Source organism: Agelaius phoeniceus, chromosome 17 (genome assembly GCF_051311805.1).
Source record: "Agelaius phoeniceus isolate bAgePho1 chromosome 17, bAgePho1.hap1, whole genome shotgun sequence".
NCBI lineage: Eukaryota > Metazoa > Chordata > Aves > Passeriformes > Icteridae > Agelaius > Agelaius phoeniceus.
This window is the reverse complement of record NC_135281.1, coordinates 14,600,557-14,617,488: the sequence shown is the minus strand read 5'-3', so window position 1 is coordinate 14,617,488 and position 16,932 is coordinate 14,600,557. Positions and strand designations below refer to the sequence as shown.

At 44.8% G+C, this 16,932-nt stretch overlaps 1 protein-coding gene across 2 annotated transcripts in view; it reads left to right on the top strand.

The window, feature by feature from the left end:
* Positions 1 to 835: 835 nt before the first annotated feature.
* Positions 836 to 16,932, top strand: part of TSHZ2 (teashirt zinc finger homeobox 2) — a 213,203-nt gene continuing 197,106 nt past the window's right edge. For both annotated transcript variants that reach the window (XM_077187272.1, XM_077187271.1), the window contains exon 1: positions 836 to 1,592. In XM_077187272.1, coding sequence (XP_077043387.1) covers positions 1,553 to 1,592 — 40 coding nt within the window. In that variant the 5' untranslated portion in view covers positions 836 to 1,552. The remainder of the gene's footprint in view (positions 1,593 to 16,932) is intronic.

Sequence of the window (16,932 nt, the reverse complement as noted above, 5' to 3'; positions counted from 1 at the left end):
AGGCAGGAAGGAGCACCCAGGGGAGCATCCCCAGCCCCGGGCACACCTGGGGGAGCATCCCCCGGTCCCCAGCCCCGGGCACACCTCGGGGAGCATCCCCCGGTCCCCAGCCCCGGTCCCCAGCCCCGGGCACCCCTGAGGAGCGCCCCGGTGACCCGGCAGCCGCGGGCAGCCCAGCGGCAGGAGCGCACCGTGCAGCCCGGCGGGATCCTTGCTGCAAATCCCCCTTTTCCCCTGGACCCGCCCTGTCTCGGGTGGATCGCACGGAGCGCCCCGGCCCCGGCTGCCCGCAGCGCCCTCCCTTGGGAAGCGCATCCTGCGGGGCCGGGGTAACCCCGGGGTGGTCCCGCGTGTGCGAGGGAAGGTCCCGCAAATGGAGGGGATGGTCCCGCATCGGGGGGCTGGTCCCGTATGGGGGTGTCCCCGCGTGGGGAGCGGTGTGAGGAGGGGGTGTCCCCGCGTGGGGAGCGGTGTGAGGAGGGGGTGTCCCCGCATTGGGGAGGTTTGGAGAGGGGGTGTCCCCGCGTGGGAAGCGGTGTGAGGAGGGGGTGTCCCCGCGTTGGAGGGGTTTGGAGAGCGGGTGTCCCCGCGTTGGGGGGGTTCGGAGAGGGGGTGTCCCCGCGTCGGGAGCGGTGTCCCCGCGGGGCCGGCGGGGCGGCGGCGGCGCTGGCGGCGGCGGGCGCGGTGCCGGCGCCCTGTCTCTCTGTCTCTTTAATGAACGGCTCTGCCGCCCGGCTGCGCGGAGTAAATTTCCTCCTGTCATCGGGTCGCGGAGGAGGAGTTTGTTAATGTTCAGTTTGCTCGGCGGATCGATGTTCGCTGGCATCGCCTCGCCCTGCCTGTGTGTGCGTGTGCGCGCGTGTGTGTGTGTGTGTGTGCGTGTGCGTGTGCGCGCGTGTGCCCGCGCCGGGGGTGCGTGTGCGCGCGTGTGTGTGCGGATCCCACATTTCCTCCCATCCCGAGCCTCCCTGTCCGCTCCCATATCACTCACTGCCTGGCATCTGACAGCACGGAACCTGCGGCGCTCCGCGCACACACACGCACGCACACACACACACACACACACACACCGCGCACACACGGGCACCGCTCCGCCATACGGCTCTGCGAGGAGGAGGAGGACAGGACAGGGAAGGGAGGAAGCAGCCAGCCCCACAGTCTCTTCCAGAGCTGCCTTTTTAATATATACAGATCTATTTTGTTATTTATTTATTACCGTTCTCTGGCACTGTGGGCGCCTTTCATTTGCTCCTGAGCTTGGATGTTTGAATCAAAGCAAAGCAAGTGTTGCAACAGTTAAAAAAAAAAAAAGCCAACCAAAAAAAAAAAAAAAAAGGAGAGAGAGAGGGAGAGAGAGAGAAAGAAAGAAACCTAGATCTCTAAAATAAAATAAAAACCAAACAGGTTCCTATCAGTGAAGTGGAAAGGAGGGGGGCAGGGGAGGCTTGAGGGGGGTGCTGGGGAAGCAGCTGAGAGGCAGAGGAACACGGCTCAGGAGCGTCTCAGGGCTCTCGGATCTGGGGACAGAAGTGAGATTGGAGAAAGTAGAGCGATGCCAAGGAGGAAACAGCAAGCACCCAAACGGGCTGCAGGTAAGGAGAAGCCATCCACTTACACAGCCTCTGTCTCTCCACTCCTTCCACTCCTACCCCCCATCTTTATTATTATTTAGGGTCACCCTTGCTTTTCCGGGCTGGATCTTTATTTATTTATCCCCCCTCCCCCTCCCTTTCCCTCCGTGAGTCCGAGGAGCCGGTTTCATTCCCTATTGCCAAGGTTTCGCTCGGCACGGGCTGTCCGCTCGCCCTCCGCCGCTGCCCCCGGCTCGCCGCTCCCCGTTCCGCTGCCCGGCCGAAACTTTTCTTCCCCCCAACTTTCTTCCCCCGGCCCCTTCTCCCCCTGCCCCTTCCCCTGCCCGAACCGAAAGCAGCCAGGCTTCCCTTTGCTTTTCGCTTTAGGATAGATTTCTTTTTTCCCCCCTCCTTTCTGGTTTTCCCCCCTCCCGGTGGCTTTCGCTTTGGATCCGTGTGTTTCGCGAAGTGGGTCGGGGTGTTTAATCTTTTATTTCGCCGTATTTCTGGTGGCAGTTCTGGCCGGGTGTGTGTGTGAGAGAGCGCTGTGTGTGCCTGAAATAGTACAGGGACTCTCTCTGCTGATGAACCCGGTGGGGAAGTTCAGCCTTTGATCATCAGTGGTGAAAATTGCAACAGGAAATAAAATGAAACGTTCTGACTGTTAGAAGACAATCCACATTTTCAAATCAAATCCTTCTTTTGTTTCCTAGCCGAGTTTATATATTTCCACATGCCAAGTGGTTTTGCAATTTATTATTTTTTTTTTTTAACAGAAGAAAATAGTTTGCAACTTTGGAAGTGTTTTGTTTGTCATTGTAGGGTGTTCTTTTTCTTTTGGGGGCCAAGAAAAAGAAACAGACGAGTGGGTCTGTATAGTAAATCTTTTCAAAGAGTTTTCTTTCAGGCTCCTTAATTGCTTTTTATTTTTTTTTTTAATAGTGTGGTGGGGTTTTGTTTCTGGGAAGCGCAATATGGAAGTTCATTTTTCTTCTGCCAGACCCACCCACTGAAAAATCAGCTTTCCAGTTGATTGCCAGCTTTGATTTGACATTTGATTGATCACCTGTCATCTTGCTGCCTTTGATCTATTCATTCTTGATATATATCAATAAATCACTCACCATGGTAACCCAAGTGCCAATGACGTAAGGCTTGCCCTCTAGATTCTCTTAGCCAGACATGCACAATTATTATCTTGTTTGGCTTTTAATGTAGGCGGGTTTTTTCCCTTCTTTTTTCCCTTTGTGTCCTTCCTCGGATTAGTTCTTTAAAGAAAACTCATATCTGATGTCTTTAGTTCAAAAATTTTCCCTCGCCCTTGTGAACATTTCCTGGGTGTAGCACAGCAAATGTGGGACAAAACGTACGGGCGAGTTTAGTGGCACACTTGAATAAACTTTGTGAAGTAGTGCTTGGGATCCACGCAGGGGGAAATGTCACCCCAGAGAAACTGGGACACGCAGAACTTTTATCAACTCTCAGCTCTGGCTGCATTTCCTTGGGTGCAGGACAATGGGCTGCAGGCAGAAGCTTTTGGGACGTGCCCAGTGAATGCACCTATGCAGGTTGGGATTCCTGGCAGGCAAAGATCCCAAATTCACGGTGATCGCCATAAATAGCAGTTCTGCTAGAAATACACATGTTTATATAAATATATATATATGTGTATTCGGGAGGCCTCTGCTGTCAGAGTCGCTATTATTATTATTTTCTTCACCAAGAGGTTTGATGTGAATAAGGCATTCACATCTTCAACTTGCAGGATAAATAAATAGCTGGTTTTTCATGGATGCTGATCGGCACAGTGACAGTGCTAGAACTGCTCCTTTTTTCTCTCTGTCAGGAGCAGGAGGCTTCATTTTATTTGGGTTTCAAAGTAGAATTTTCACTTGGAATGTGTGCAGTATCTTTTCATGGTAGTGGCACGGTGTTCTTTTTTAGAAATATTGGATACAGTGAGGAAATTTTTGCGAGCAAAGCCCGTGCTGTTGTTTCCCGGGATTTCCCTGCTGAGATACAGTAAGAGATGTTTTTATCCAGGATCCTACAGCATTTTTAAGATCTTAGTGACAAGGGAGAAACTCGTATGACCACAATTAGATCTCTCTCATTCTCATTATAAAACGTGCATTGCTCTTCAGTGCTGCATTTCTTTGATTAGATTTCTCCTCAGATCAATGTTGTTTCAGGTGAGCAAAATCCTGCAAATGCAGTCCAGTTTCAGCCAGCAGAACTATTTGAAGTAGGTTTATACATTTGCAATAGTTCTCCTGCTTTGAAGTTGTATTTGTCTGTTTGTGGGGGGTAGGGGGGAGTTTCAAAGAGCAGACGTGCCTGCTGTATATAGTTCTTAAAACTGACTTTCATTTTCAGGGATAATACTGAGGTTCTGTTTTGTATGGTGAAAAATACCTCAAAGTGACAGGAGACAGACTGTGCAATAAGAAATGTATCTCTCATCAAGGCTGATAGCAAAGCTCCTTAGTCCTTTTATTTAAAGGAGTTAATACATTATATATTACTTAATTTTCACTTTTATTTATTTTTAGTTGTACAAGTTCAAAGGTATCAGTTGCACTGCATTTTGTCTTGATGGCAGCAGAGATATTGAAGAGAAGTTTGCAACTTTTAGTTTCTTCAGATAGTTCACCTCCGAGGGAAGAAAAATGATAAGCCTTATGATTCTGGACATGCCTGCTTTTGTCATTGCTTAAAATTAAATACTATGCACAACTGTAAATAATTACTGCCATGCACTGACTTTGAAAGCAGGTTTCGAGTTTGATTAATGAATAATGTAAAGGTTAGAGAGAACCAGCGAGTGAATCAGAAGTGAGGTCCTGCTGTTAGATGAAAATCTATCTAGAGAAATATACGTGGCAATTTTGTCCTTTTCTATTATTAATTTTAAGCCTTGTATTCCTAAGAAATATATTCCAGAGCATTGTAATGAAACAAGGGAGTGTAATTGGATAAATGGGGCACTATTTATGTGTGATGATGGGGATTTCTGCTCTCTGATTACACTTTTAGAGCCACTTTATTTCACATCAACACCGAAACGATGTCAAACGCATTTTGATCTTTGCAGGGCCGAATCTTTTCTGAATCATCCCTGCTTTTTGAGAGCGTCATTGCCAAGTCGATAGTTCTTGAGGCAGAGAGTTGTAGCTCTTTCCATCAGAGCCAGCTTTAGGATGGGACCTGTGTCTGCAGTAAACAGCCCGTGTGTGCTGGGGCCCTCGCCCCAAGGCGTCACCAAGGGCTTTACAAACAGGGCCTGATTATTCCCCGCTCAGGTGCAGATCAAACATCGCTTCCCCAAAGCATCACTGGGTTCTGGCTGCTCCTGTGAGCAAGAGGAGGCTCGGGCCCACAAACTCCTCCATCCTTCAGCAAAATGCAGCCAGGTCTGGGGCAAAAGTCTCGTAACGATTCCATAACAAATGGTAATATATTAACAGGAGGGTGGAAAAAGGGTGGAAGCAAAGCAGAATTGCTATTCAGATTTTATTCCTAGGGGTATGAAATAGCTTTCAAACACAATTTCACTGGATTAAACTCTCCTTTCCCCTGCAGCTTGTTTAAATGTGCATATTTTATTTTGTGATCATGAATTGGTAGTTTGCTTTTTTAAAGCCTGCAAAGAGGAATCTGGACTTAACGCCCTTTGCGGGTGAAATTTTATATTTCTTCTTTTCTTTCTCTCTCAGCCCCGACAGACTAGCTAACAACAAAAGCTGGGGAGAAGTACAGCAGAAGCAGGTCTCAGGCACATTTATTCTGTTTATTGGAGCTGTAGATTAACACGGGTTTGTTTTTGGAAGAGTCCTCATAGAGCAGCAAGCAGAAGATGGTGAGCAGGGAGTTCTTTAAAGCTGCAGCTTGCACCTTAGTAGGAAAGGTTATTTAAACCAGAATTGTATTTAGAATGTGAAATTCTGCTTGTGCAGAGAGCAGAGTAAATAACCAGCAAGGCTTGCTCCCTGTATTTCTATGGTGAAAGGCAGCCAGATATCTCCATAAATGTATCAGGAGCACTGTGGCTGTTCCAGGATTGTTTGTATCCTTTATAACAGGGGCAGTGGCAGCAGATTCCAAGGAAGCTGTGCTGAATGAAACTGTAGAAATGGCAGCACTGTTTTGTTTCAACATCCTCCAGAAAAGCAACTGCACATCAAAACCACCTAAACAGTTCATGCCTCAGAACCCTTCACTTAGAGTGCACATCACAATGCTGACAGATGACAAAAAGGCCAAGGTGTTCGCAAACAAGAGGAGCCTTTAAATCCTGGTTAATTAAATATCTTCAAAAATAGGTACTTTTGCAACTAAAGAGGCACCAAAATTAGTCGCCATCTGCGTTAAATTCTGCTGTCGGCTCCTAAGCCCAAAGCTGCTCGGAAATTTTTTTCCCCGTGTCAGAACTCAGGCCTGAACGGGACAATTTGAAATCGTGTTCATTTTAGTGCCTATTTCCCTATTTCAATTTTCCTCTCATTTATCCAAGCCCAGTATCTCCCCACTATCTGAAGAGCGGGGCGCACCCAGAGTTCAGCCCCTGTGACTGGGAAACAAAAGACATTTCCATCAGCAAATGACACAATTTTACAGCACTTTTGAAAGCGTGTCCATTGTCAGAAATTCTAGTGCATAACTGCTCTCCCTCCTCCGTGCTCTCTGAGCAGCCCATTTTCTCCAAACCGGCAGCATTTTGGAAATTTCCTCCCGGAGCTTTCTCCTCCTGATTTTTGCTCTCATTTTCATCACCCACCTCAAGGAGCTGTCTCCCCTAGCAGAGGTCCCTGGGGTCCCTCGGTAGCACAGGGCCAGGGTGAGCTTTTCTGCCGTCATTTCCCTTCCCATCCCGATGAGGACATCACTCCCAGAGAGCAACTCCAGACTCGCGGAGAAAAAAAAGCTGTCAGTTGCTGTGGCTGCAATTCCCAACTTAGCAGCAGCAGAGGGAATGGAACTGTACTCTATCAATTACAGTTGGAACCAGAGGCTAAACACTTATTGTGTTAAGCTATTGTGCAGATCTTAAGAGCTCAAATGTAAAAAAAATATCATGTCAGCTGGTGGAGGGGAGAATAAGGCCTGGTTCTTCCACTGGATGACGTATTATTAGCAAAGGCAAAGTAAAATTATTCAAATTCTGTTTAATGCTTCTCGGGTTGAGATGTGTGTGCCACCTTCTGCCTTAAAAAGGTTGGATCCTACGGACTTTGCTGTGGAATAAGCCTTTGTTTTTCCCTCTTCTCTGCAAAATGAAAATATTTGTGAAGTTTTGCCTCCAAAGCGTGCTCACGCAAGCAGAGAGACATTTTCATTTGTCTCCCAATCTGATACAGGAGCCAAGTGGAACCACATTACACTCTGAGCTGAAATCTTCCATTTCATTCATGCAAGAGCAGGGATTTTTCATTACCTATTTAATTACAATCATTTACATGAGAGTGGGCCCAGTTCAGCAGCTCTTACTCAGCACTTTGCTTCAGTGGGTGACTGGCCTGTGGAAGGACTGTCTGTGTAAGACTGGGCTGTTCAGCTACAAAATTCAACATTTATGTTCCTGGAGAAGCATTCTGCCTCTGAAGGGGGACCAGATTCTTCCATTAAGCTTTAAATCCAGGGCCAGTTCTGCTTGGAACTTCTGTTCCTAACGCTAGTGAGCTATTCTTTCCTGAAGGCTGGATGACTGAGATATTCTGTTTGCTCGGCCAGCTTCCCTCCCCAGTCACGTTTCTGTGCTCTGTGTTAATTACTGAGCACTGGTTCTGGGTACCAGGAGGTGAGATGGGCTTTTAAAAAACCTTTTTTGAGGCACGGTGTTCATGTTGTGCACAGGGGCGGCAGCTCTCGAGAAAATGCTTGAAAATGGGGTTGCAAATCCAAAGCCTGGAAGTTCCATGTGCTTTTAGGGGCTAAAAGCAGTTATTTCTCATTAAGGTGGCTTCTCACTTGAGGCTGTTGGCACAGGGTAATTTTTACCGTGTTATAATAACGGCTTCTGCAACTCAGAAGTACCTTGACAGCAAACCGTGTATTTTTTAAGGTTTCAAGGAGAAAAGCATCACAGAAGTACAGTGTTTCCCATTAGATTTACACATCCCTCTTCAACTGTTGCTGGCTTTTCATCCATTACCTTGTGAGCTTTCTCAGGCAAAAAAAAAGAAGTGGAAAAACTGGTCTTCTGATCTAATTGTTGCATTAAGTGTTTCATTTAGAAAAATGAAGAGAATCTTTGTTTCCCTAAAAGAAATGTTTTCCCCCTTTGCCCTAGGAAAAGGAAAGGCACAACAATAGCTTCAAAATGACAGGATCTGATTGTGAAAAATACAGAGTTTCTAACGTGCAGCGCCTGATGGTCCCAAGTACTGGTAAAATTCCACCGTTAAATAGAACAAACAGTCCTAAACGTCTGAGAAATGGATCCTTTTCAGGCATGCACACATCCATACCTGCAAGGAGGGGAGGAAAGTGCCTGTCTGGGAGAGGGATGCACCTGGAGAGCTCGGTTCTTCAGAGCAGGTTTTGATTATTGCACCAATCTTTGCCCAAATATTAGAGCTGTGCTGTGAGCAGTGGTGTCCCCTGAAAGTCCTTTGTTAGGTTTTATTTTCTTCAAACCTCCAGCTCCTGAAGTCTGATGATGATTATGCAAGTGGCCAATATGCATTTTAAGAGGAAATTTATTTCAAACTGCTCGCTCTGGAGAGGAACTTGAAAACAAGCAGGCTGGAAGTTCTTATGCAGAAGGAAAATGCCTTGATTCTCAGAGTGACTGTTTTTAACTTCCCATCATTTTCAGCCAGTCCCATGATTTTTGAGGTTGTGCTTTGTGCTTTTTGTATAAACAAGGTTGGCAGTATTGCTTTTGCCTGATTCTGGTGATGAACTGGTGGTGTGTCTGGGTGTATAATTATAGACATGCACACACATAATATCAGTAAACAAAATACTGAACATAATGATGGAGTGGAGCTGTGTGAATTGGAGCTCTGGCTTTGTGTTGCCATAAACAAAGCAGTTCTGAGAGCTCAGACCATCGGTTCTTGAGGAGTGACTTTCAATTGAAGTTTCCTGGAGATTGCTTTTAGTGGCAATTAAATCTAGAAAGTTAATAGGCAGCAACTGCTCTTGATAGGATGAATACGACGAGGAATGCACAGCCTACCTTTTTCCCAGATATAATCAGGCTGAACTTTATTGAAAAAAAATTTACAACTAGCAACATTAATGCTGTATTTTTATTGTATTAATGCAAATGAGATGCTGACTTCGTTCTTTCATCTCCATGGCTTGTATCTATTAGAGCTGCATCTTATTCCTTTCTGTGTCTTTTCTCCCTGTGTTCTGTAAACTGCTCTCCTCTAATGATACTGAGGCTCATTAAAGTTACTCCCAATGCTAAAGAGAATCTGGGAAACATCCTGAGCTCTGGATGGCTGTGGAAAGGCACAACTACCGAGTGGATGGGGAAAACTAATCCAGACCAAGCCTTGCATTCCCGTTTTGGGAAACCTTTAAAACTGATGGGTCAAACAGGAAGAAAAAGCTCACAGGAAGGAGTGTGTGCTGCAAAGAACAGGTCATTTTCAACTCACAGCCCTACCTGACAAAGATAAAAAGCAATAAAGTTTTAAGGAGCTCGCTGGCTCTTCCTGCATCTCTCTCAAAAGACTCATTTAATTGAAAAGCCTGTTGTGCTTGTTTTTATGCATGTAAAACAGAAAAGGGGCAATTTTGCACAGGGCCTGATATTCCAGCACAATATAATTGGAACTCTTCCTTCCTGCTTTTTAAGTCTCTCTGTTCATATAAAATTAAGACCCACTTATCTTAAATTGTAGTAAATCTCATCCAATATTGCTTTCATAACTTAAAAAAGGCTGTTACATATTCCCAAAGCAACTTTGCTGAAGTGATATTGGGTCTGTTTATGTGGAATCGGTGCAGAATTCCTATTGAAAAAAGGAGCAGCTTACAGTTCTTGTTTTTAATGAAAATAATTAAATTCTCTAGAATACCTTGATAGCTCAGATGTTTTTTTCCTAGTGAAACCCTGCTTAGAGGAGATTGGAATGAAAATCTGCACGTTGCAGTTTGTTGTGTGCAGACAACAACCTTATTTCTATCACTCGCCCTGCACTTGGACAGAAGTAATTTCTATTTTTCATAGAGAGATTTTACTTGGAATTTTCCACGTATAAATATTTTTTGTATGAATTGCACGGCGAATCACCAGCACAATTTATAAGGTCTGCAATTTTCTTTGTACATATAGGAAGAACTCATTTGCTCCCCACAGGGTGAGTGGACTTCACAGGAAAGCACTGGGTCTTTTATGATTTTATGTTTTGTATCGAAGAAACCTTGTGCCAGCTGCTGTATCGGTCTACCAAAATTATTTTTTATGTGTTTTTCAGCCGTGTCATGCCATACATAAGCACAGTACAAGTAGCATTAAATTAACACAGGAAAGGAGAAAGAAGCTAAGTAGTTATATTGATCATCTGTAGCATTAAATGCTAAAAAAATTAAAAGCTTTCCAGTGCTTTTGATTAGCTGCGTGGACCCTGCTCGTATTTGTGTCCTTTGTTAGGCAGTGTAGCAATATTTCTTCATACTTAGCACCTTTCTTCCGTGGATTTCTTGCTGATACTCCTCAGAATAACCAATAACCCCAGAGATGTGGAATATTTCCCCTCAGTTGTACAGAAAGGCGAATTGAACCCGGGAGGTTTTACCTGATTCGCTCAAGGTCAAGCAGTGTTCGCTCCCAATTCCCTGCTCGAGGTACAAGATCACATTTCTACCATCAGAGCATTTCCAGGAGGGAAGGCTGGCCTGGAAGCTCAAGGCATCCCTGGCCTGTGCTGGGGGAGAAGAGGGAGCAGCCCAGCTGGGACCCTGGGGAAGGTGGAAATGCAGTTTCCTCCCTCCCATGCAGTTCCCTGTGCTGGTGGAAGAGGCACTTTGCTCATGGTCAGGAGCTCCCAAAAATGGGAGGGCTCATGGTTTGGGCTCATGGTCTACCATGCCAAAGGGGCTTGACTAAGCAAGAGTTTTAGACAGAATAATCAAGTTTTTTACATTCTCATACATACTCAAGAATAATAAATTTTTTTACAGTCTGGTTTTTGGTCAGTGGTAAGTTTCAGGACCAGAGAATTTGGTTCCTGTTACTTTTCTTCCCATAAGCTGTTCTGCATTTCTTTGGAGAGCTGGATGTGACTGTCTATAAAGCATTTCCCTGAGAAATATGGAAAACCTGGTGTAATTGCAGCTAAACAGGCCATACACATTTTCCTCCACCCAGCCTGCCAGAGGAGGTTGGAATTCTCTGGTGACAGAGCTGGAGGCTCAGCTTGCAGTCCTAGGGGGTCTAAATCCTTACATGGGCAGCTAAAGAGAGACCTGAATTTTCAAAAGCCTTTAGCACCAAATTCCCATGGACCTCCCTCAGTTGCCTCTCTTGTGTAAACTGGAATTTGGCCTCAATCAAAGGCACTTTTATGTTGTTTCCCTGGACTGGAGATGCATGTATTGCCTATAGAAGAAATATGGTGCAGGTAATAGCCTCTGGATTCATTAAGGTTTGTTGATGTTTATTTTCACACCATATTACCTCTCAGCAATGGTTGTTTCAGCCATTCTATTGACAGGAACTCTGAATAAATCTTAGGTAATATGGGGCTGATCTGCCTTACGTGGGAGACCACCTGCTACCCTCTGGAGCAGAGGTGCTGAATCACCAGGTAGGGCTTTCTCCTCCAGAGCTGGGGGCTTGGGAGTCTCTCCCGTGGCTCCTTTTCATGTGGAAATTAATACTTGCCTCTATTTCTGAATAGTAGGTTATTAGAGTTCGTATGCAAATTCCCAGGATGGGAGTTTGTCTCTCGTTGATAATTGATGTAATAATATATATTTTTAGTGGTCCAAAGTCCTTGAGCCCGAGCCTTGTATATGTAATTTATGTTTATTTCTTACTGTTATTAACTGTAATTTAGTTGTTGGCGCCTTTCATTGCCTTAGATTGAAGGGAATGTCTCTCCCCATTGCCCCTCCATAAACAATGCCCTCTCAGGGTTCCTTCTCCTGTATCCTTGCCCAGACATTTCCTAGCCTGTCAAATACTGTCATTTTATTCCTTACAGATCATTCACAGTACGTCTCCTGTTGCACACACAAATAAGGAACAAATGCAATCAGGATGCATCATCGTTTAGCATAACAAATAAAAGCCGATCTGTGCAGATTTGCCTTAAAGTGTCTCTTAATATGTATTGTCAAAATGTCTGAAGATGTCTCTAACTCGTAAGAGTTTAATTATTTGTGACAATTAAACTAATATTCAGAGCAGGAAAAAAAAACCTAAGGGATTAAATATTTTCTCTTGTCAAAAGCTAACAAAACATCACCTGGCAGAGCAAACTCTTTAAATTTTGTTTTTCAAGCAGACCTTAGAACAAAATTACAGGGCCTGGATTTGGGATGGAATTTGAGGAAACTGTATTTTTAAAACTAGACCAAAATTTAAAGGCACATCATTGAAGTATATATCAGTAATGAGCAGCTGAATACTTGATGATTAAAAAGAGTTTCTATCAATTTTTAAGGCAGTGCTGAAATTTATGGCCAAGGGCTGCTCTGACTGAATCAGGGACTCAGACCTGGGATTTTCAGCCTTGCCTGGTTATTGTTTTACTCGTGCATGAGGAAAAACAGCTCAAATATGACAGCACAAGTTATCAGCCTTTTCTGTGGTTGGAATTACAGATGTATTTTTTTGTTTTGTTTTTTTTTTTTTTGTCTGAGGAGCTCTTTCTCTGTCTGGGTTGTTCAGACTGGAGAGGCAAGGTGCAGTGAATGGGGCAGGGCAAGTAGCCAGCACTGGTGCCCAGGGCTCAGCATCTTCACCTGCCTGGCAGGCCTTGAATGTAGTAAAAGTTCAGATGTGTGATAGTAGAAACAGGGGAAAAATAGGGAAAATCCTGAACAGAACAGAAGACCAGTATAATCCCTGAGAGCAGTGTTGTGTGGATGTGGGAGCACTGGATAGCCCAGGGCATGGCAGCAATAACTTCTGTGTTATAGGCTCAACAGTTCTTATAGTCCAGATTGTTTGAAGTTTCCTGTTGAGAAGTTTAATTTCTACTAGTTCTAAGGTTTCCAGTTCTGAGCTGCTCAAAGAGACCATTTCCATTATTAAAATCTGTGTTTTCTTTCTTAAAATGTTCTTCCTGTAATTTAGGTAGGATGTTATTTGGCAAAAAATTAGAAGACGTTCATCAGGGTTTATTTCAAAGCTGTGGGACCACTGAGCTTTCTGGCAGTGACGTGAACATTTTTCAGAGATATCTTCTGCTTTTCCTGAGAAAATCCACCCAAATTTGTCTGACTTATAAAGCCTAAAAGTTGCTGTTGCCAAAGAATTTTTAGAAGGTGACACAGCATTCTCCAACGTGCCATCCCCACCACACATGCTCTGTTCTTGGTTTCTCTTTTTCAATCACATTCCCTTAAAAAACAGTTGAGCTGGGGATAAGTAGGACAGTGGCTGCAGGGGCAGCCATGGGTCCAAGCAGAAGAAAAATTAAGAAAAGGTTTTGTTTGTGTTTAGCTGGAGCACAGGCCTTGAGGGAGGAAGAAGAGAGATTTAGGGAGCAGAGCGTGGACAAGAGGGGCAGAGAGCATAAAATTATCAAATATCCAGAGCAAACAGGGGTAAACTCTGTGTGCATGGCTTCGTTGCCCGGTCAGTGTGGAGCACCACAGTGACCGTGAGCTCGTGCCGGGAGCATGGCCGGCAACTCCTGCCTGGCCAGGCCTGGCTGGGAGCCAGTGTGGCTGCACGTGTGGGACTCCCAGCTGGCTGTCCCAGAGCCTGTACTCATCCACACCTCGCAGACAGAAAGGATGTGTGTGGGAAATCCATCCAGCCCAGCAGGGAACCAACCCTGCCGGGCCGTGCTGGGCCTGCAGCGCCAGGCCTGAGGGGCCGCCATGGCCTGGTAGGCCCAGCGTGCGTGAGGCGGGATCTTCTTCTGTGGGGAAAAAGTCAAAAAATCCCCTTAAAATTGGCCAGAGCTGCACCCCCCTTGTCAGCTGGATGGCAGAGATGAGATCCCATCCACAGGCATGGCACAGGCAGCTCAGGAAAAGTGCAAAACCCAATGGAAAGGAGGAAAATCCCGATTCCTGGTGCGGGAACCAGGAGAAGATGATGCCGGGCAGGTGCAGGGCTGCCCTTGGATGGCAGAGCCAACAGGAGAGTGGAGGAGCTCAGGCAGCCCATGGACAGGTTGGTGACCCCATGTGGAATGTGTAGCAATGGTATATTTGATATATTTGATATATTTGGTGTGTTTGGGAGGTGTCGGGGTGTGGGACAGGAGGTTGGTCAGTGGCGGCGCCAGGCCTGGCATGGCCGGGGTGGGTCAGGCTGAAGGGAGCGTGGGCACTCTGGGCAGTGGAGGAGCTGTGGTACAAAAGCAGCTCAGAGGCAACACAAAGAATCCTGCCAGGAGTTTCAGCCACAGATATCTGTGCAGATAAAAGGCTTGCTAGTCTGAGAGCTCCTCTCTTGCCCCAACATGCCCATGGTGGAGGGCTGGTCCCTGGGTCGCTGTGTGGGTACCTGCCCTGGGCCCCTGGGGCTCTCACTTAGGTTTTACTCAGAGACAGGGGTTTATTTTATTTAATGTTATTTTATTTCATTTTGTTTGCTGCCCCATGGGAGTTTTTTCCTATAAATCTGATCTTTCTATCTGAAAGTCAGTGACAAAACTCGAATCAGGCTTAGCAGAGCAGGTTGCCTTCAGGTTATTGTACTGGTTTGTGTCACCTCCAGCATTTATGTATTAAATAACTAAAATCCTGGGAATGTTAATCTAGAAAACAGTCATCTCTGCATTACTCTTTTGCTGTCTTGGTGAACTTATTAAAGATTTTACAAACTTGTGATTTGGGTTAAACAAATGTAAATCATGTGGAGAAAGAGTTGCAGGAACACAGAGGAATGTTATGATGCCATCAACATCTGGGTTTCCATTTGTTTGGATTAGGGACATTTTACCTTAATCATTCCCAAACATGTCTGCTAAAATCCCTTCTTTCATTTTTTATCACCTATGAGGTTCAGCCAGGCAGAGTTTCGATTTGTGTGTATGTGTTAGGGTAAAAGTGCTGAAATTTGTTGTTGCTGTGAATATACGAACAGTCTCATTTTTATATTAGTCCTCCCTCTTTATAATTGTTGGGAAACATTTTGATTCAGTTAAAATGCACTATTTCCAATATACAAAGTATGAGCAGGGGAGCAAGGGAGCAATTACGAGTTTCTCCAAGGAAATAAGCATCTCTTAGCCATCATCCTGCAACTGGGAAAGTTCTAATACATGACATCTCTGTAATGTAACCTAATAATATTTTTTTTTTAAACAGTGATGTAATGGGGAGAGTGACCTGGACTTTGTAAAAGTTCCTCTACTTACTTCAGATTCCCAAGGGCAATGTAACATTCTAGACAGTGTTTTATATGCCCTGATTAAAATGTAACATATTTTTGCATTTCCTGTGCAGTGACCTGTTAGTGCTCATAGACAGAACACTTAAAGAACAGTTACAAGGAGACATTTCCAAATGTGCCTAATACGGGCGAGTTTTTATAACATTCTTATTTCATTTGAAATTGCAGCTACAGCAGGAACCATTCAGACGGCGCATTGATTTAACTTTTTAATCCACTGTTTTGCTACGTCAAGTAAAATAAATGTTTGTTTTTAGCTCCCTTTTTTTGCATTGCTAAAACTCGTAACTACTAGCTTTAAGCTTGGGATTCTAAAGGGAGCTACATTATCTGAGATTTAAAGCTTGCTTTTTGTAGCTGCTTTCTCACAACTCCCCCAAGAAAAAAAAATACAAAAGTACAACTTTAGCAAAAAGGGCTTTTATATCTCTATCAATTATAGAAACACCAGCTGCAGTAGATTACAAGTGTGTTTGGCTGATTGTGATGTTGTGTGGGGAAAACTGTCACAAGGAGCTGGATGCCGTTCTCCCCGGCAGCTCCGCGATGTCGCTCAGCTCGGCTCCCCGGGCTCAGCAGCGCTGCTGCCAGGGCTGGGGTGGGCACTGCCAGGCTGCCACAGCCAGCTCTGCATGGAGCACACGTCCTGGAGAAAGGATGGAATGTGGGCACAGGTGTGAACTGTGTGTCACTGCGTGCATGTGCTGCTCTGGGAGCTGGGGCAGAGTCGCACAGGGACAGACCTGGCCCAGCAGCCTCTGGGGACAGCTGCTCCACTCAGGGTTCTTCTGTATTTTTTGCATCCAAGATATTTACTTCTGCTTTTTTGAAGAAGAAAGTGAGGGAAAAGGCACCACAGAACAAAAATTGTTTGACCAGCCCATAAAGGTAAAGCAGCTGGAAGTTGTGGATAAAAGAATTACGATATCAAGACAGCAATGCAAGATGGGCAGTTTAGGATATTTGGTGCTGTTGAGCTCAGGAAAAAATTAATGTCTCAACGTGTGTGCAGGTCATTATCACTCCTCTAAAACCTGGCTACAAGGGTAGCAGCCCAAGGGCTCTCAGTTGGTTGTGCCTTGGTTTCTATGTCATTTATCTTATTGTGCTTTTGTCACTCTGGGAGGACGTGGTTGGGCCCTGGTTTATTTTAACAAAGAGAATCTGACATAGGAAAGTTCCATGTATACTTTACAGTGAAAATGCAATTTTCTATTTTCATTTAATCCCAGGAATGTTGGCATTTTCCAGGCTGTCAAACAAATGAGTGCACTGGAGGACAGTTAGATGTGTCTGTCTAGTTCATCTATCTAATCTACCTCATTTCTAATGTGCCCATCACCACGGTGTCTAGGCAGAAAGTATCTGCCTTGCTTTTGCTTTTCATCTTTATTGGCTGTGGTAACCTAATTGAGTCCTAAGAGCTTTCAGATTCATCTGCAAAAATAATAACAAAAACATTATCAGAATAATGATTCATATTTGTACTCTTACTCAGAATTTCCCTTTCTCTTCTGAGTGTATTTGGTTAGTGGATTACTGTTGTTTTATCTAGAAGAGGTTATGCTTTGGAGGTGTATTAAATTGGAATTTTACTTGAGTCAGCAGTGAGTCAAAACTTCATTTGGCTACTGAAGTGAATTCACTCATGTCTTCTAACTTCCTTCTGCATTGCTCTGCAGAAGTTGACTTCATTTACTCAGCCACCCAGTCTAGCATCTGCATCTGTTCTCTGATCCCTTGTCATATATATTACCATAGGTAAAGGTAATAAAAAGCAATAGAAATTGACGCTTCAAAAATGTTATCTTCCTTTGGAAG